Raw genomic sequence first — 20,156 nt, forward strand, 5'->3', positions numbered from 1 at the left:
CTTTCTCCACGTGTCAGCTTCTCAACGCTTTTTTTGAGGATAAGGTTATCTAATTTGGTTCAAGCGAGCACTCTAAAGTGTGACCTCATTGGTTACTCCAGTCCGGACCATTTGATAGGCGGAAGACACCAAACCGGATTTAACCAGAAGAAAATCAAACCGGGTAGATTGAAATTGACCAGAAACTGACATGAATTTGTGAATTGATCCGATCGGTTCGTCTCGTCTGGTCGAACAAACAACCAGAGTGATTCTTCTGCTATTACCGCACGGATTTTACTCAAGATTTCAAATCCAGTGATGAAAGTTTTGGAGTCCAGAACTGTTGTGGTAACCGGTATTGGTAACTGAAGAAGAGAACGGTAGAACCTAGGAAAGGACAGTGAGCCAGTGAGGATTCGCGATTTCACCAATGTTGTCACCCAAGAACAGTTCCTTAATCTCTTACCGTTAAAATTCCCTTTGGAAATTCTAGTCGAAGCCCTTCAATCATCATACATTATCATTTCCAGATCTTTCATTTGTTTCTTTGTCTTTCAAGGCAATTCAACTGTTAAAGCTTTGTTCTCGTTCCGTTTTCTATCCATTTCTGAATTCCCTCGACTTCTTCATCTGACTGGTAGTTTCTCCGGCGAATTTATGATCTAACTTTAGAAGCTTTTCTTATTGGAGATATTCTATGGTGATAGGATTATAATCGGAGGCCTATTACAGTCCTAGGTGAGTTCATACAACTACCCAAATCTTTTGTATTCTTGCCCAACTTGCTCTGGTTGGAACTGCTTTTCTGAGTCGTAGTTTTTGCAGATGGTTGAATGCAGTAAACTTTAGTTCAGTTATTTATAATGTCTGGCAGTATGAAATTAGAGGATTTTGGGTACTGAGATGTTTAATGCATGTTGGCAGTTTTAGTCTTTCCAATGTTCCTTCTATTGATTTTAGTAACGGTATGACTACTTTATTAAGTTTATTAAGAGATTGATTTTTCTTCTTTGGATTATTAATGTTTTGTGTCAAATTCAGTTGCTTGTGGTTTGTTTTACATGGAAGCACCGGTTGCAGTAGAGGAAAATGATGAACACCGGATTGAGGAGAGTTCTGGTGAAAATATTAACTCTCCATCTTCATCAAACCAGATTGCAGATCTTATTGTTTATAAACTTGTTCGGGTAACTATTCCTGTTAATCATTTTCTTTTGGATGAATAAAATTCCTGTTATTCACTTTCTCTTCATTTTTGTAAGTCTTTGTGCTGGATGGTATCATATTGGAAAGCTCTAGTTTCATTTCGTCTTAAGAAACAATAATTTATCAAAACTAAATAGTTTAAAAAAAAGCCCTACTCTCTGAGAAAGAAGTAGGTATATCTCCTATTATGTGTTTTACATGATGTTCTTGCTTGTTTGCATCTTGGATTTTTTCATTTTAGTTGGGGGCAAAATCCCCTGGAAAATCAACTTTTGTTTTTACAAGTATGTTTCTGATTTTTAATTCTAGGAGACAGATGCATACTCGAGTGTTTTTAAGGAAAGTAACGCAAATGAATGGAAAATAATAAATGGGACGTTGTTTTCCCAAAATGCTGATTGTTAAAGAAAAAGGCTCAATCCTATTTCTTTTTTGACTTTCTGACAATTCTTGCAAAAAGTCCTCCTTGAGACAAGCCTTGGGTTGTCAGAGTAGGTGTCTAATTTAGGCCTAACTGGAATTTACTGATATACAGGAATGGATGGTGCTTAAGTTTCCCTAGTATTGGATTTTGGAATGGCAAGTACAGTTCTTGTTTTGTGAATACATGCATGCAAGAATATCACTACACAATTGGATCGTAGGGAGTGATGAGGATTGCATATGTTGGGAGCCAAACACTTACCATCCATGTGTGAATCAAAGTCACTATATGAAGAAATTGTAATATCGAAACAAGCAAATAAAAGCAAGCAAGTAAATCACAACACAAGAATACTGGAAATTTTTAACATGGAGAACCCTTCAATGTGAAGGTAAAAGTCACGGGGCCTAGCCCAACCAAGAACTTCCACAGTATGATGAATAAGGGTATTACAAAGTAACGCAACTTCTCAACCTTTGAACCAAACTTGAGGATATCATCAACATCAAAAGAGAGAACAAGCACTTGGAGAAATAAACAAGAATACAATCGAACAATGGTTCTTTCTCACCTCTAAAATGCAAAAATAAAACTTCCAATGGCTTAGATATTACCTTCAAGCTACCAACAATAAAAGAGGGTGAGAGATTGCATGAAATGACCTCCGAATGACCAACAAAGAGGTGAAGAAGCTTGCTGAAAATTTTCGCAGTTCTTCAAGAGAGAGACCTTCAAACCTTGTTAATGGCATGCTCCAAAAAGTGATGTAAGCACAGAGACCCCTTTGGCCGAACCCTATGTGGGGCCCACTAGAAGGCTCCAAGAAGTCCCCTTGAGCTGGCTGAACCCCTAGTAGGGGTATTTAGGGCATTTTAGCCCTCTTTTCAGTGCTGGAATTATTTCCAGATTTATTTTAGAGTTTGAATTGGTTTTTATTTTTTAATTTGAGTTTTGTTGAATTGGTTAGGTTGTGGATAGGATAAGACTCTTGCATAAAGAGGGTTCCTATCTTTAAGAGTTTGTTTTTTATTAGAAGTTGTCTTTGTTAGTGCTTGTGATTTACTTGGGTTAGGAGTCTTCATTTAAAGAAGACTCTTTATAGGTAAGTCAGACTTTTATTTCAGGAAGAGTCTTTTATTTAGGTGCATGTTTAGTTGGTCTCTTAGTCTTTGTTGAGTCCCACAGGTTAAGTTCTTTTTCTTGTAAAGGCTGTAAATAAGCCTCATTGCTCATTGTAATTTGTCAGTTTTTGATTATTGAATAAAATTGAGTTAGTATTTAAGGATTTTGGTTTGTTGTTGAGGGGCCACGGTTAAGTTACTGGAGAGTCTTATTCACGAATCAGCATCTCTGCCAAGAATTCCAGCATCTTCTTCAGGTCTCCCTCATCTTCTTCAAGAACTACATCATCAAAACAAGTAAGTACAGCGTTCCCACCCCATCACAGTCTCTCTCTCTCTCTCTCTCTTCCCTTCTTCCCTAGCAAGCCCCAGCCCCTCCCTCACCCTCCCCTACCCCCGCAAGGCACCCCCAGCCCGCCCCTGTTTCTGCGCAACCTCCCCCACCCCTGCCCCTGGTGCGGCACCACACCAGCAGCACCCCCAGCCCCTCACGACACCCCTGGTCCCTCCCCAGCCCTCCCACTACTCTGTTAGGCCCTTCCTGCACCCTGTCCCTGCCCTACCCTCCCCTTTTCCCCCCGGCCCTCTCAGTCTCTCTTTCTTGCGGCAGGAAAAGAAGAAGAAGAAGAAGAAGAAGAAGAAGAAGAAGAAGAACCTAAAACCTCCCACACCCAATTTGGGATCTTCATCTTTATTTAACCATATTATCCATCCCCCATTATTTTGTTACGTCCCATATTGATACCCTATTACCAAATAAACTATCCCATCCTAGATTTGTTAAAATAATAACCTTCCCATATTTCTGTGTTAACCAAATTATTCAACCCAAATTTAGCATTTTTCATTTGATTGTTGCAAGATTTTGGGCAAATCCTTAATTCTAGGAAATCTTTCCAAGAAACCCTAACCCCAAAATTGGATTTACATAAAAAAGTCTCACCAAAAGTAAATGAAATCACTTTCCAAAACCAATAACTCTCTCTCTTCTAGAAACAGGGTTTAACAAACTCTACTTGTACATTAACATTACTTTCCCAAAGAGAATATTTACTTCTCACATCCATTTTACTAGAAATTGAGCTCACCTCTCAAAAGGCCACCTCATCATGTGGTTGGACCAACTGGGTCAACCCAACAAACTCCCCCTCCAGTCACATGAGTGAGGCTCCCCTATACTAAAAAAAAACTTACATGTTGTCCATACATGCCGTAGCTCTGCATAGCTCATGTTTCTCCTTTGACATTGCCTTTGTCATCATGTTTGATGGATTCTTATTAGTATGAATTTTGTTCATCTTTATTAACCCTTTTTCAAGAACATTCATAATCCAATTGTATCTTACCTCTATATGCATAGTCCTAGATTGGAATGTAGCATTCTTGCTCAAATTAATGGGACTTTGGCCATCACAGTTAATCGCATTCCTTTTGCTCCAAACCTATTAATGGCACTTTTGCTATCATAGTTAACCATAGTTAACCATATTCCTTTTGCTATCATAGTTAACCATATTCCTTTTGCTCCAAACCTAACTCCATAAAAAAAAACTTTAGCCAAAGCATCTCTTTACAAGCTTCAATAGCAACGATATTTTTTTCCTATGGTTGATAGTGCATCACACTTTTATAGCTTTGATTGCCATGAGGTGGCTCTCCCTGCAAAAGTAAAAAAAAAAAAAAAAAAAAAAATATAATAAAAAAATATAAATATATATATATATATATATATATATATATATATATAAATTAGACTTTCTCTTGATCAAATCACTTGCTGTCTCTGAATCTATGTAACCTTCTACCATGGATGAGGAATTCAAAAAGATAAGCGCACTTTAGATGTGCTTGTTAGATACCTTAGAATCCATTTCAAAGTTTGGTGTGAAAACAACTTTCCAATTAGTGAAAGGACCCTATATCCTTGGTTTAGCTGCAAATCAAGACTTAGAGATTGAGCAGTTTTTTTACATGGTGATTTTAAGGAAGAAGATTTACATGGAATAATCGGAAGGTTTTGTTGTGAGAGGGAAGGACCACATGGTTTGTAAGATGAAGAAAAGTTTGCATGGGCTGAAGTAAGCACCCTACAATGGTACAAGAAGTTTGACTCATTTATGATGAGATAAGATTTCACAAGATCCACTTCAAGTTATTGCATTTACTTTAGAAAATTTTCAGATTCCTTTTTGTTATTCTCTCATTATATGTGGATGACATACTTATTGTAGGGAAAGATGCTAGTTTCATTGATAGGTTGAAAAAAGATTTGAGTAAGGCCTTTGATGATGGACCTTGGACTTGCAAAACATATTTTCGGCGTAACAATCAATCGTGATAGCAAGAATAAGAAGTTATGGCTATCACAAGAAAAGTACATGGAGAAGGTACTTGAGAAGTTCAACATGAAGAATGCCAAACCTCTGAGTATGCCATTAGCAAATCGTTTCAAATTTAGTGCCAAGTTGTCTCCAACAAGTGATAAAAAGGAGTGGAGAAGATCCCTTACGTATCAACTGTGGGGAGTTTGATGTATGTTATGGTTTGTTCAAGATCCAAAATACCATATACTTGTGGAGTTGTAGTAGAGGTACCTTGCAAATTCAGGTAAGAAACATTGGGAAGCTGTGAAATGGATTCTAAGGTATCTATGAGGATTGAGGCTTATATGAAGTGTGCTAATCTTTTGAAAATTCCTCATCCATGGTAGATGGTTACATATATTTAGATATTGCAGGTGAGTTTGAACAAGAGAAAGACCACTTCTGGTTACATGTATATTTTTGCAGGGGGAGTCATCTTATGGCAATTAAAGGTACTAAAGTTTGTTAAATATCAACACAGAGGTGGAATATATTGCTGCTACTGAAGTTAGTAAGTAGATGCTTTGGTTAAAGCGTTTTCTTATGGAGTTTGATTTGAAGTAAAAGGAGTATGTGGTTAGGTGTGATTGTCAAAGGGCCATTGATTGAGCAAGAATGCTACATTCCTCTCCAAGACTGAGCTTTTAGATGTAACATACCTCTTAATTAGAGATATTCTTGAGAAAGGATCGATGAAGATCAACAAAATTCATACTAATCCATCAAACGTGATGACGAAGATAGTGCCGACAAAGAAACATGAGCTATGTAGAGTTTTGACAAGTATGGATAACGTATGAGTTTTTTTTTAATTATTATAGGGGAGCCCTCCTCATGTGACTAAGGGGGAGTTTGTTAGGTTGACTTAGTTTAGGTCTAGTCACATGATAAGGTGGCCTTTTGAGAGGTGAGCCCACTTTCTAGTAAAGTGGATGTGAGAAATAAATATTTTCTTGATGAAAACAACATAGAAGTGGAGTTTGTTGAACCTTCTTTCTAGGAGAGAGAGAGAGTTAGTGGTTTTGGGAAGTGACCTTCATTTATTTTGGTGAGAATTTTTGGAGGGAGCCATAAATAAGGTTTTGAAGGTCTCTTGGAGAAGAAGAAGTGCAGAAAATTTCAGCAAACTTCTTCACCTCTTTGTTGGTCATTTGAGAGGTCATTTCATGCAATCTTTCATGCACTCTTATTGCAGGCAGCTTGGAGGTAATATTAAACTATCGGAAATTTTATTTGGGCGTTCTAGAGGAGAGAAAGAATTATTGTTTGGTTGTATTCTTGTTTTTTTCTTCAAGTGTTTGTTTTCTCCTTTGGTGTTGGTGATATGCTCAAGTTTGGTTCAAAGCTTGAGAAGTTGTGTTACTTTGTAATCCCATTATTCATCATATATTGGAAGTGTTGGCTAGGCTAGGCCCTATGGTTTTTACTTTCACATTGAAGGGTTTTCCATGTTAAAATTGTCGATGTTCTTTTGATTGTGATTTACTTGGCTTTATTTCCTTTTTTTCGTATTACAATTTCTTTGTATATTGTCTTTGATTCACACACAAGGAAGAAAATTTGATTGCAACCAAAGTTTTGACTCAGGGAAAGGTCGAAAAATTTCTGGTTTCGACCGAAATCTCAGTCGAAACATGTGATTTTTTCCTTGAAAATTTTAACTTTAGTTTCGAGCCTCATATGGACTTAAAATGATCTGGATTCTTTAAGCTACCTATTTCAAGGATGATAAACACAATAGAACTAGTAGTTTATATATAAAAAAAATCATTGAAAATGTAACATTTAAGTATATAGTATATATGAGAAGAACCAAGAATATTATCATGTATAGGTTTGCTCTATTCCATGTCTCCCTCTTGCCTATGCACCCTATACAAATGACAATTACACATTCGATGATGTTTGCTCCATATAGTTTTCTATGTAGTCAGCAACTGCATCTCTGTATGTGGCCTCATTCACATGCCTAAGATGTCCTAATGGTGGGATGTTGGGAATCTCCAGATAAGGAACTGATTCAACTGCATATGGAAAGGTTGGTGGTGGCTGTGTTATAAAATGGAAGATCTACTCAACAAATGAAGAAAAACCTTGGTTGTCGGCAAAGGCAGGGACACTAAAAACTCCATAATGACAGTAAGGTTCCAATAGCTGACTCCAATAGGTGACAGTGGGAGAAACACCATAATCTCTATAACCATAAGGCTCCAGTGGTGGCTGACTCTAAGTCCAATAGCTAAGAGGGACACTATAAGCTCCATAAGTCGACCCAGTAGAACCAACACTCTCCACAACAGTATCATATGAGGACTCTGCGGGCGTATGCCATCCGGGTCCTCTATAGGTGGAGTCTCTGGAATCATCTACGCTCATCGATCTCATAGATCCCACCAAGCTCTCTGCATTAGCCGAACGGTAAGACCCATATGATGGCATGTCTTCCGTGCCATATCTTTGTTGTCTCCCCTTCCCCTTCCTCGAATAGGTTGACAAAACATTTTTGCTTTAAGATACAACTCCATTATGGTTTGAATTCGATGTTGCATGGGTGAACTGACTCTCGCCTATGAATCTCGGTGGTCATCCTCCCCTCCCTGACTCTCATGTACTACTGGTGCCAGTGGTGGTAGTGGTCTGTATTAGGATTAGCTAAAAATTGATCATGAGGTCCAACACCCTCCTCATCCCCTCTATCATCATTGTCGCCATTGTTGTCGGGAGATGTGCATCATCCTGGATGTCGGATTAGACAATCAAATCCTCACTCTGGGTGGATGCACTAGGGTGTGGTACGAAGGGACAGGCGGGCGCTACATCTGCACTCCCCTCCTGGGCTATAAAGTCCGCCACATCAGCCCCCATCTCCTCTGCAATTTGTTTACTGGGACAACCTCCCTCTTCATTCAACAAGGGCTCTCCACTGTCCCTGATCTAGTCAACTACTGGGTTATCATCATCATCCATCTCAAATATGTTGACCAACTCGATATGTTACTCTTTCTGTCCATCCCCTGTCTAATATGATCCTCAGTCTCGTATTATCATGTAAGTAGACAAGGTCTTCTAGACGCTTCACACCCAATCAATTACGCTTCTTTAAGCGGATGAGGTTGAAGGTGCTCCAATTTCGTTCATAACCAGTGGCAGAATATGTCTGGGAGAGCACTTTGCCTACAATCGTACTCAAGTGGGGTGAGTCACGTATTGCAACCATCATTCAGCTGCAACAAACATAGACTCTAAGTCATTTCAATATTTAAGTAACTAAGTTAAATATAGAATATAACTAATTAAATATATAATGAATTAACTTACCCCTAGTGGCGGATTCCCATCCTGATATGGCCACAGAATGACCGAAGTTCCCGGTGGTGTCCCTAAATGCCTTCATCTAATATATAAAGGAAAAAAAAACAATGAGTCAATAATTAGGTTGATACTTAATACCTTAGTATAAAACTATGAATTGTGAATATTAAATCACAATCTCACCTCCATAAGGATGGCTGCCTGTTTAGATGGATGTGGTTCCAACTTCTCTACTACACTTTGGACGTCATCTATAACATCTTGTCTCATCCCAAGATTATCTTTGTAATGGTACTTAGGATTTAGATAGTATGTTGTGTACAAAAAAGCAAAATAAGAGGGAATAGTTAATCCTTAATAGTGTGATAATATAATGAAAATTAAATTGACAACTTGCCAACCTTATGTAGTGGACACTGTAACATAGACTCCCATCTAACTTGGTCCCAAATCTAGTTATGTCTGGCCTCACTAAGTCACCCTGACATTTTTTCGTCATCATCTTTAATGCATAGGTCTGGTTATAGATGAAAGTGCTAACTTGTCAAGCTTGCTCTACGGTATTCTTCATAAGCTTGACCTTTCCCATGTCCTTTAGCATTAAGTCAATGCTTTGAGCAGCACATGGAGTCCAAAAGACCCTATATTTGTCCATCAATGCATCAATATAAAGTCATAAAGTGTATATGTAATGTGTTTGTTTAAAAATTAAAATTAACATTAGAAGTAGAAGCATGTTTTGATACCTAGAGTTTTGCATCATCTTCAACCCAATTTTCTTGTAGTTGGAGCCATTATCAGTCATGATTTGTATCACATTCTCCACTCCAACCTCTTTCACCACTTGCTTCAATAATATGTAAATGTATTTCACATCCTTCTTCTCATTAGATGCATTTACTGACTTGAGGACACTGTCCTGCCATCACAATTCAACATGAAATTGATAATGGACTGTCTAGTGGGACTAGTTTAACCATTGCCGTCACAATCACTCCACAATAAGCCCACATGGGCTTTAATCCATTAATATACTTATTCACTCCTCTTTATGCTTAGGAGTTAGGAAATAAACATTATATATCTCATGTAATGTGGGCCCCTGTACACCACTCTCAACCCTGCTTATCTCCTTAATCATATCTCTATAGTAGGGCCCTTAGGCTGTATATGCTGGAATACTATAGTACATAGCCCATTTGGAGAAAGCCATCCCCACTTTTTCCTTCATACTCTCCCCCAAGTGCTTCAACTTTCTCTGCTTTTGCTCAGGCCTCCTAAATAGGGTAGGATCATTACGAAGAATCTCAAGATCCAGATCTGTAGGTTGTGCTAATGAAGCTTGATCCCTTGTTGAGGTCTGTGGGATAGGAATCTCCTCCCTTACACTTTGACTCCTTCTCATAGGGACTTGGGAGCTACGTGTGCCTCCCATACCTATAGGCTCTCTAGAAGACCTAGAACCCATAGCCCTCTACTGCCTCCTCATTTCATCAATCCTAGCTTGCTCCCTAATCATCATCGTCACCGCCCTCATCTGTGTGGACTTTGGGTCAAGGTCACATCCATACTCTCCTAGCTCCTCTAAATCAAAATCCTGCTCTCCTTGCTCTGGAAGGTCATTTAGGCATGCATCCTCGAACTCCTCCCTCTGTGTTCTCTTCTCTTTCCTCTTTTGCTTTCCCCCATCCAAGTAAGAGGCCATTGCCCTCTTGACCTCTGCATACACCCTTCGGCATCCTACTACATCCTTACTTCCCCCAGCTAGATGCACCTTCAATCTAGTGGCGCCACCTCCTCCTATCTGTTTCTTGCAATAATTGCACTCACTCTTCTTCCCATCAGTTGTTAGTAGCCCCCATGTTGCTAGGATATGTCTAACATCTTTCAAAGAGAGTGCGTGATACAGAAAATACACACTAAATATCTTAAAAATCATTACAATAAGCTTGAAAAAGTGCGTACATGCTACTCTAAATGAACTCCTATTTTTAAATATATAACAAAAATTAATTAGTATTTTTTAATATTTAAATAATTTTTGAAAATATTTTAATATTTTTCAAACAATTAAAATTAATAATCAGCAATAAAAAATCTGATTCAACACCATCACAGCATAGATGAAGTGATGGTGTCTCACATTCATCAATTTGAAGCCCATACATGAGTGTATACATGTGTATTTTAGGAATATACATATTTTAGAAAAGAAATTTTAAATACAGAAAAATAAAAAAATAGTTCTTGTCGTGCACAAATTAATTTTAACTTCACATAATCAACTCTATACTAAACATACTTTAATTTGAAAGCAATCAAAGTTGATTTGAGCCATAAACAAAAAAAAAAAAAAAAAAAATTTGGAAAACTTTGTTACTCATCTTATTTGATTCTCAAAAACCCAACAATGGAGGAGCAAAAGTTGAGATGGAATGCAAAGGAGTTGCTAAAATGAGGTGAAATGGAGGTAAAATGCAAGAGAAATTAGAAAAAAACTTGAAAAAGCTCGAAATTTCGAGTGGCGAAAAGTCGCGAAACTGGCGGAACCTGCATTATTTCGTAGGTTCTGTTCAAAATGGTTGATTTTTATAACATAAGTTGTAATGTTTCAATATGATACGAAATTTCGTGTCATTTCAACTGAAATTTTGTATTGTTTCAGTCAAAACAATTGATCCCAATTGTTGTTGTAAAATCCTGCTCGACCGCATGATCAAGCGTACCTTTAAGAACGTGCTCGATCGGGTTGGTCGGGCAACGCCTCCAATGACCAAGTTAGTTGAGTATCCGACTTTAGATGAAGAAAGCAGATTGTTGAAAGCAAGTTGATAGTTGGAATGATTCAAGAATGCCTACTTGACCACTGGTGAGGGTATGGGTATTTATAGTTGAAGTTACCTTGGCAATGCAGTGATTGAGTTCGACTTGAACTCTACAATTGAATCTTATCTGTCGAGAGTGAGAGTGTGTTTCACTCGCATTATGATTGTTGAGTCTGACATGGACTCTAAGAGTAATTTGACCTTCCCAACTTGATTAGGATCCTTACACCTAACTCCAAGGAAGTTAGTTACAACTCGGACAAGTGTTACTAGTTACATCTTGGTTCATTCGTGGTCTGACCATGACCATACTGGACCTACTTCGATGCTTAGGATCTCCAAAGGCTATTAAACTCTTGAGGGAGATACATGAGGGGATTTGTGGAGCACACATAGGAGCTCACATTAGCAGACAAAGCTTTAAGACAAGGTTTTTTTTCTGGCAGACCATGCAAGAAGATGCAAAAGACTTTGTCTGGAGATGCAACAAATGCCAGGCCTATGGCAATATCCCTCACACTCTTGCAGTACCAGCAACCACCAGATACTCTCTACCTCCTGAAGCTTTAGGTGATTTCCCTACCAACTTTATCCCCCATTTTGCAAAAGGAATGGGTAATAGGACTAATGTTAATGGTATAGTAGGAGTGTGAGGTATATTGGCATAGGCCTGGCATTTGTCACATCTCCGGACAAAGTCTTTTGCATCTTCTTGCATAGTTGGTCAGAAAAAACTGTCTCAAAGCTTTGTCTGCTAATGCTCGAGCTCCTATGTGTGTTCCTCCAATCCCCTCATGTATCTCCCTCAAGACTTTAATAGCCTTTGGAGATCCTAAGCGTCGAAGGCTCGAAGAGGGTCCAATATGGTCATGGTTGGACCACGAACAAACCAAGACATAACTAGTATCACTTGTCCGAGTTGTAACTAACTTCCTTGAAGTAATAAAGTTGGGAAGGTCGAATTGCTCTTAGAGTCCAAGTCAGACTCAACAATCATAATACGAGTGAAACACTCTCTCTCTTGACAGATAAGACTCAATTGTAGAGTTCAAGTCGAACTCAATCACTGTATGGCCAAAGTAACTTCGACTATAAATACCCATACCCTCACCAGTGGTCAAGTAGGCATTCCAACTAGCCACATGCTTTCTTCATCTAAAGTTGGATACTCAACTAACTTGGTTGTCGGAGGCGTTACTCGACCAACCCAGTCGAGCACTTTCTTGCAGGTACACTTGATCGTGCGGTTGAGCAGGATTTTGCAGCAACACCAACGAAACAAATTGCATCTCGTTTGATTTTTTAAACCTGCAGACATTTTGCTTGAAAATTTAAAGCATTTGAGCAAAAAAAATTCCATGTTCACCCATGGACGGGAAGTGTTTGGTTCCCAATAGCATATAGATTAGGGGTGGCAACGGTTTGGTCCAAGCTGGTTTTGGTTAGGGCTTCTCAGTTTTAGGTTGAAAACGTTAAACCTAAACATGGACCATCAAACAAAATTTCGGTTTTGGGATAACAAGTTGGGTTTGGGGTGGATCAATTTTGAGACCATTGTTTTGTTAGTGGTTCGATCCATTTTGTTCAAACTAATGGGCCACTAACAGGTTGGTCCCAAAATTGACTCCCATAATATAGATGTAAAATTCACTCAAATTCAATAATTTACCCAGTAATTTTGCTTATTAGTGTGGTGTCAAACTGATATATTAATCTCATTTGACAAATGGTAAAATTAATAATGGTAATCTAGGTCAACGTCAGTTCAATATTTTTGATAATTTTATCATAATTAAGGATGTCAATTTGGGGTTAGAATCAAATCTGTCCCAGGGCAATGTTATTAAAAACAGGATGGCTCGAAGAGTTGATTCTGGGACGCTCACTTAATGGGAGGAACAGAAACAAATGTCCCAGCAATTGCAAAACTGACATCCTGATAGATAATCATCTAGAACCAAAACCTTAACGATGCAGTCTAATGAGTTGGGATCACCTCCCCTTGATGGCCCCTCACCTTCTTCACCACACAATTGAATTTGGAAGATTAAAGGGGAAGATGGTACTTGGACTTCTGATGAATTTCAGTTGAGGGACACTCGACTGGGTCACTTTAAGGGTCTCACTTCACAAGGCACATGTGAGGCAAAAATTCAGCAAGCACTCCAACCTGTACTTGAGGTGGTCAATGATGAAGTGAATGAGCTTCTTTGTGTGACACCTTGGGAGTCCCACTCTTCTGAAAATTAACAAAGTGGGAATTCTTCCTAAATATGTGGTGAAGAATATAGGCTACCCTCAAGGGGAGCAAAATCTTACTCCAGTTTAACATGTCTAAATTATTTACGCAGGGTTTAATTGTATTTTCTAAATTGCATGATGATCTCTTATTCAGGTAGAAGGTGATGGAAGATTAGTCCCTGCAACTGAGGATGAAGTCATGGAGGCTGAGGACTTACTTGAAGATGAGAAAAGTGATCTGTCTTTGGTTGTAGACACCGGTGAAGCTGAAGAGCACCTTTGTAATGGAGGAATTACCTCTTTGGAGATTAATTTAGGGGGTTCAGAAGGTCTGTAATTCTTTACCTTATGTGATTCTGTGTAATCTCACCTGTTGCATTCTTAATGAGTATTTTGGCTTGTGACATGTAGGTCAAGAATTCTTTATCCAGTTAAGGAGGGGACGGGAACATTTATTATTTTTATCTCCTAGAGTTTTTGCTTTTAGGTCCATCTGATGGACCGAGTAGTTCCTATCTCCCTACAATCTTGTTTACTCTTGACTGTTGTTACAGAAAAACTAACGAGGGAAGGGAGCTACTTTGTTGCTCCCTTCTTCCATTCTAACTCACTTCTTATGCGTCTCTTCTACAAGATGCCTAGTCCTTGTACATACCACATAGCGAAACCTGGTAAAGCTTAAAGTTGTTTTGGAATCCAAAGTTTTTGTCTAATTGTGCTTGATCAAGATTTTAAGTTCTTTTTCTACTGTTTTTTTGCTACATCATTTATGGTCGATTTGAGTTCTCACATCTGAAAAGCTTTGGCAGGTTCTGCACAATCTGAGAAGAAAGCAGTCAATGCAGAAAAGTTGAATGCTCGGCTGGAGGTTTGTTGTTTACTTGGTTTCTTTACAGTATTTGGTCAAAAGTTTTTCTAAACATTTTCATCAAATGGTTGCTTAGTTCTGTCAATGTACATGTGAACACTATTTTCTTATTAGGGCCTGCAAGTAGCGGGTTTACTTTTGGATTAGGCACGTAATACTGACAAGTATGTGGGAGGCAGTTTCCCTCTGTGACAATAATTTTTGTCTTATGTCATGTGAATATTATGCCACAATGTGAAAGGGGCATCTAAATTATTGTTTTCTAATTGACTTGACTCTTAATATTGAAGTTTAAATGATTGATCTTGTGGGTTATCTTGCTAGTATTTTAATTGTATCTGAAAAACATTTCCGGAGTTGAATTTCTGATAACAATTAATAAAAGTGGAGTTGAATGGAAGTGCCATATGGATATATGCTGGTCTGTTATTCTCATGAAACCTGGCTGTTGAGGTGATTTGGACTTTGCAGTTTGTGGAATTACTCTCAGCTGCTTGGATTCATTTTGAGTACAATCGTATTTGATGGGTCTCTTCTTGTTCTGTTTTCCTGCTTAAGATTTGTGTGCTGCAGAGTTAGATTGGTTATTTGTAATTCCCGATAGCTATTTTTTTGCTCTGGTAGTGTTACTCCTTCAAAGTGATTTGTTAATGAACAGATACCGTTCTACATTGTGGGCCCACTAAACTGGCTCATTACAAAGGAAAGAATATTGGATCAAAGGTCCAACACATGCACAACCCAACCCAGTGATTAGTTCCATTAAAATAAGCCCATGTAGGTGATTTGACTTCATCAATATGTTATTCATAGCCCTTTCTGTTTGGGTTAACTATGTGCTTTATGTTTTATTGTGCTCCTGCTTTTCCAGTCTTGCTTTTAAACTTGCTTTGTGAACTCTCCTGAATCTTGTTCATCTTACTACTACCTTGCAGTACATTGGTGTAATGTTGCAAAAAGTTAAACAGGAGGAGAAGCTCCGTCTATCATGTGAATCTCCTGATAGTTCCTCTTATTTTATGAATCTAGATGCCAATTACTTGGATCAGCATGGGAAGTGCTCGTCTAGCAATAGAAAACTCCAATCTGAAAGAACTTCTCTGGAAATTTTGCCTTTAGCATCAATTAATTTAAATAACAGTGATGCTGATGAATTAGGTAGCCGAGAGGGTTCAACAAATAATGGATGTTCAGCTTCTGCCATTTCCAGTGGATTGAATTCTGAATTTTCTATTTTGAAACGGGAAATATGCTTGGAGAATCTCACAGTTAGAGAACTTCATGAGACTTTCAAAGCAACATTTGGTAGAGAAACTTCTGTCAAGGACAAATTATGGCTTAAAAGAAGGATTACCATGGGATTAGCTAGTTCTGGTGATGTTTCAACCACACCATTTATAATTAGAGAAAAAACCTTGGTGAGGGGCAAGGAAAGTAGAAAGGTTACAGATGGTACTCAACACATAGGACATGTTCTCATGAAAGATAACTCTAAAGAGTCACGATGCTGTCCAAGTAACCAAGTGGAGGATAGGAAGCTTGTATCTGGAAAAAGATTGAGGAAACCAGCTGTTAAGTATGATTGTAGAATTGAAGGTAATAGCAAAACAGAAGAAAGAGCTATCAAGAGAGTCCGAAGGTCCACTAGACGATACATTGAAGAGCTTTCAGAGGTTTAAGTACAGGGAATGTACTGGGAGGTTGGTATCTGCCATTGAAAAGTGTGAACATTGTCAAGCCTCAACAATTTCTCATGTCGGAAATGCTTGCAACGTGCATTTCAAGAGGGCAAAGTTCGTCACTAGGAGGATTCTCTAGGAGGGTCTGATTTTCAGGTGTTTGCGTTTCTACGGTGTGAAGAGGGCACTCCAGTAAAAGCTTCATGGGTCTTATGGTATGTAAACATTCTCTTACCTGATTATGTTGTTCTAGTACAGCTTTTCTCTGCACATTAATTTAATATTTGTTTTTATTATTAGCTACTTTAAAAAAAAATCATTTTTCTTCATTTTCTGTGTCACCAGAATATTTTTTTTTTTTGGGGGGGGGGGTGGTAAGACCAGAAGTTTAATTTTATAGCTTTTGGGCATTTGTATCACAGTTTTGTAACATATTTTTACATAACAAATTGCTTGCCTATTTGTACCATTCATGCAAGTGCACTTGTACGAAGCAGATTCATAGGAGCATCAATTTCTTATGCTCACCTTTTCTCTATCTCATGAGCCATTTACTTATTCTTTAAAATATGCATGAGAAAGCTTGGGGGGGGGGGCGTAATAGAGAAGAATTTGATCAACTGTAGTCTTTTTTCCCGTAAAAAACCTCTTATTATGTCATATTCCAGTTATCCAGTAATTTTTCTCTCTGAGTATGCAGTGGAAGTAATATGTATGCAAACAAAATGACCCATTTTGGGCTTATGAATCGAGAACTGTCATTTGTCTTAGTTTTTTTTATGTTTTCTGTTCAAAATTGAAAAGGGACATGCTTTGTTGCAATTGGTAGAAATTCCAAGCTAGCCACATGGAGGAATTGATAGGAGAGGGTATCGGGCATTTTATATTAGTGTTGGGGCAGCCTGCACCGTGAGGTGTAGGGGATGACTGGCGCCATTAAAGCCAGAATTCTTGTGTAATTCCTCTGTTTTGTATTGAATTTCATAGCTGAATTGAAGGTTCTTATCAAAGGTTGTTGGTGTTCATATGTCTTGGCTAGATGATAATGATATAGCAAACAAAATCCGAAGAATGTTTCTAATCCCAAACGAATTCAGCAACCAGTAAGATAACTTATGTTTATCTTCTTCAGCGTTATCTTACTGGGTGAGAACTCTCATTAGGAAATTGAAGGTCACGAGCTTACGCACCACGATAAACTGCATAAAGACATATCAAGGATGAATTAATGAAGCTTTTTTCCCTTGTTTTCTTTTTGTTTCTTGAAAGCACTCATGGTTCACTTGTTCTCCTTGTTATTTTGTATTATGAAGCACCTCCTTATTTTAGCACAAATTCTTAGGCCAATCGATGGTTAGTATACAACCATGTGAACCACCTGGCCTTGTGAAGGATTCGGTTTTGAATGCTCTGGGCGGTGGCATCTCATGTTTTCAGACATATTATGTTGGTTGGGAACCATTTGATATGGATTTGCCTCAAGTATCACTCATTCTTGGTGAATTTTACAATGTCTATTCCTCTCCGTCTGAATACATTGTATAGAAATAATCGATGCCATCATTCAATTTTGCAATTGTGATGTCTGGGATCCATCAAATATTGTTTCACATGCCTACTCTATCAATAGGAATGATGGCTGTAGGCCTTGTGAGGCCCCCATACACATAGTGTTTCTGCTGAACTACTTAGCTCCCATTCTTTCCATGGACTGCGTCTTGTGAAGCCTGTTTATGCTCTGGGTCTAGTGCGCTTTGAATTTTTGTTGGTTTGGATACCTTTCAGAAGTAATGACAGAAAATATAGTTAAGGGTGGAAGATGATGTTTTGGTCTTATGATGAGCTGGTTTGACTGGTTTCTTTAGTACCAATTGAGTGTGGTCTTCTGTCCTGACCCATATTGCATGTCAATGACCTGATATTACACGTATATCTGGTATTGCACTACGTCTTGCTGATTACAATCTCTTTAATCGCAGTTCACTTCTTTTTTTTTCTTTTTCTTTTTTTTGGTAAACCATTGCAGTTCACTTCTAATGCAAAGAATGAACGGAGGCCCACGGCAATTAGCTCAGTTGAGCACTAGAGAGATGTGGAGCAGGGAAATTTAGATCCATATGGGAGTGTGATTCAGATGATAATATAGCTACAGCATTAGCTGCTAAAGGTGGAACCAGAAGAAAACTCTATCAGGCATAGACTTTCAGCGAAGTTATAAAGCTGGTTGAGCGGTATCTAGGTATGGAGCTGGAAGGTGATCTGAGATCAAACTGATTGCCTTTGCATCCCACACATACCGCACTTCTGTTGATCTGAAGGTATGAATGCTGAATTTATTTAACTAAGAAACTATAATGATTTATGTCCAAGTTATGCTCTTGGAGTTTATAAAGCAATGGTAAGAACAGGTCTTCTTCCCTAGGACAAGTGGATGAACCTTCTAAGAGCAAGTTTTGCAGAGTCAACTGGTGACAAAGGGGTAAGGAGTCATCTCACTTCCTCTTCTTTACCTTGATCAGAAGTACATAACACAAATCAACCACCATACCTGGTCATAGACTACAATCTTTATTTCTGATGCATGAAAATGATCCTTGCATGGGATTTCACATGCAAACGGATCTTATGAGAGCTTATTCTGCAGTTCACTCTCCCATCTCTTCCTCCAAACCCCCCCCCCCTTTTTTTCTTTCTTTCCTGGGCTTCCCTTCCTCCATTTCTTTCTTGATTAGCAAGTACAAAACAGAAAACAAAACTGGCATCCATGGCATCCACGGTCAAGACAAATCAATCATCACACATTCACGCTCTGCTTTTACCACAAGTAGGAACTATATAATACAAAACAAAACTGGCATGCGCTGTAAAGACAAATTATTCACTACATCTGGTAGTGAATTACAGTCTCTGGTTCGGTTACATAAAAAGGATTTGCATGGAATCTCACAACATAGAAATGCCAATACTCATTAAGGAACTGTTTTTAGGAGAAATGGATCAGTGCCATCTGTCCAGTCTTGCACGCGCTCAAAGGATGACCGACACGCGCGGATGACATGTTGTCCACTTGCAAGGGCATTGTGACATATTCATCGTGTGACCAAAGAGAGCATTATACTTACACTAAGAATCTTCTTGGGTCTGCCTTAGAACCCTTCTTGATAATCACGTACTTGAGGGATTCGTATAATCGAGTACTTTTATGTGCCCCTTTTATCAAGAGATGGTAGTGAATCAGTTATGTAGAAACTGGTACTGCAAAGTTATGAATGACTTTCCTTGTATTCGAGTAGCTTCTGGGCTCTTTGGAGACATTGCTGGCTGCTCTTTTCCTGTAAACAATCTTCCTGGGTCTGCTCTTTTGATGTCTGCCATGATATCCTGTAAACAATTTTTGCTCTTGATGGTAGTTAATTACCTGACCCCCCCCCCCCCCCCCCCAAAAAAAAAAAAAAAAAAAAAACAAGATGGGGATAAAAACAGAAAAAGAAAGACCCAATCCTCTTGAGTGTTCAGAATAAAAGTTGCCCTAAGCACACCTTGATGCCAATAACTGCACCTATTTTCTTACGTGTAAGAGAGCTTGCTGAGATGCATGCCCAAGTTGTGCAGATTCGACCTTCAACAAAGAGGCAGGTTGTGTGTGAGAAATACACATGAAACAAGATCTGGGTTGTTGTAGTTGTAGTTGTATATGCAACATTAAGGTTTGAAATAAAAGTTACCATTTCATGCCTTGTATTTCCCAGGTTGGTGTGTGTGTCAGTTCATGTCATACTTAATCGTTACTTTCCCTCTTAGGTTGCTTATAGGAGTTGCAAACTTTCAAGGTTATGACGGCATTAGGCATTGGATTTCCGTTTACCTTGAAAGTGCGTATCTAGCTCTGATTCTGGGTGTTTTACGGTTATCAGGTTTCATTTGGCTGTTAAGAGAGGCAATGATTCTTTGAGCTAAATGTGGGAGCTAGTGAAGTCAGGCAAATAAACTGGTATTAAATTGGTGAGAGGAATGTAAAGGTGCAAGTCAAAATTTTCGCGTTCAGTGTAGGTCAGAAGTGTTGCGTGGTTTAAAATAGAACGGCAGTATAGTTAAGGTCTGGGCTAGGGTGAGCCAAGCCTGTTACAGCCCAAGA

At 38.5% G+C, this 20,156-nt stretch overlaps 1 protein-coding gene across 3 annotated transcripts; it reads left to right on the forward strand.

The window, feature by feature from the left end:
• Window positions 1-38: 38 nt before the first annotated feature.
• LOC149021532 (uncharacterized) lies at window positions 39-19,437 on the forward strand. Of its 3 annotated transcripts, none has more exons than XM_089149751.1 (6): window positions 39-720; window positions 1,024-1,169; window positions 13,629-13,803; window positions 14,275-14,342; window positions 15,278-16,236; window positions 18,048-19,437. In XM_089149751.1, exons 2-5 carry the CDS (start codon window positions 1,044-1,046, stop codon window positions 16,019-16,021), a joined length of 1,113 nt encoding a protein of 370 aa, XP_089005877.1. In that variant the 5' UTR covers window positions 39-720; window positions 1,024-1,043; the 3' UTR covers window positions 16,022-16,236; window positions 18,048-19,437. The 3 variants fall into 3 exon arrangements, with proteins under 3 accessions (XP_089005877.1, XP_089005879.1, XP_089005878.1); XM_089149753.1 differs by having other exon boundaries at window positions 14,284-14,342; XM_089149752.1 differs by lacking the exon at window positions 18,048-19,437 and having other exon boundaries at window positions 15,278-16,320.
• Window positions 19,438-20,156: the final 719 nt, after the last annotated feature.

This window comes from Hakea prostrata, chromosome 3 (genome assembly GCF_041222555.1).
Source record: "Hakea prostrata isolate BN-2017 chromosome 3, UWA_Hpros_2, whole genome shotgun sequence".
Taxonomy (NCBI): Eukaryota; Viridiplantae; Streptophyta; class Magnoliopsida; order Proteales; family Proteaceae; genus Hakea; species Hakea prostrata.

Bases quoted from the DNA above. Each gene is read 5' to 3' on its own strand.
- LOC149021532 (XM_089149751.1), top strand. From the start codon at position 1,044: ATGGAAGCACCGGTTGCAGTAGAGGAAAATGATGAACACCGGATTGAG. The intron at 1,170-13,628 runs GTAACTATTCCT...TCTCTTATTCAG, and splicing joins TTGTTTATAAACTTGTTCGG to GTAGAAGGTGATGGAAGATT. The intron at 14,343-15,277 runs GTTTGTTGTTTA...ACTACCTTGCAG, and splicing joins AGTTGAATGCTCGGCTGGAG to TACATTGGTGTAATGTTGCA.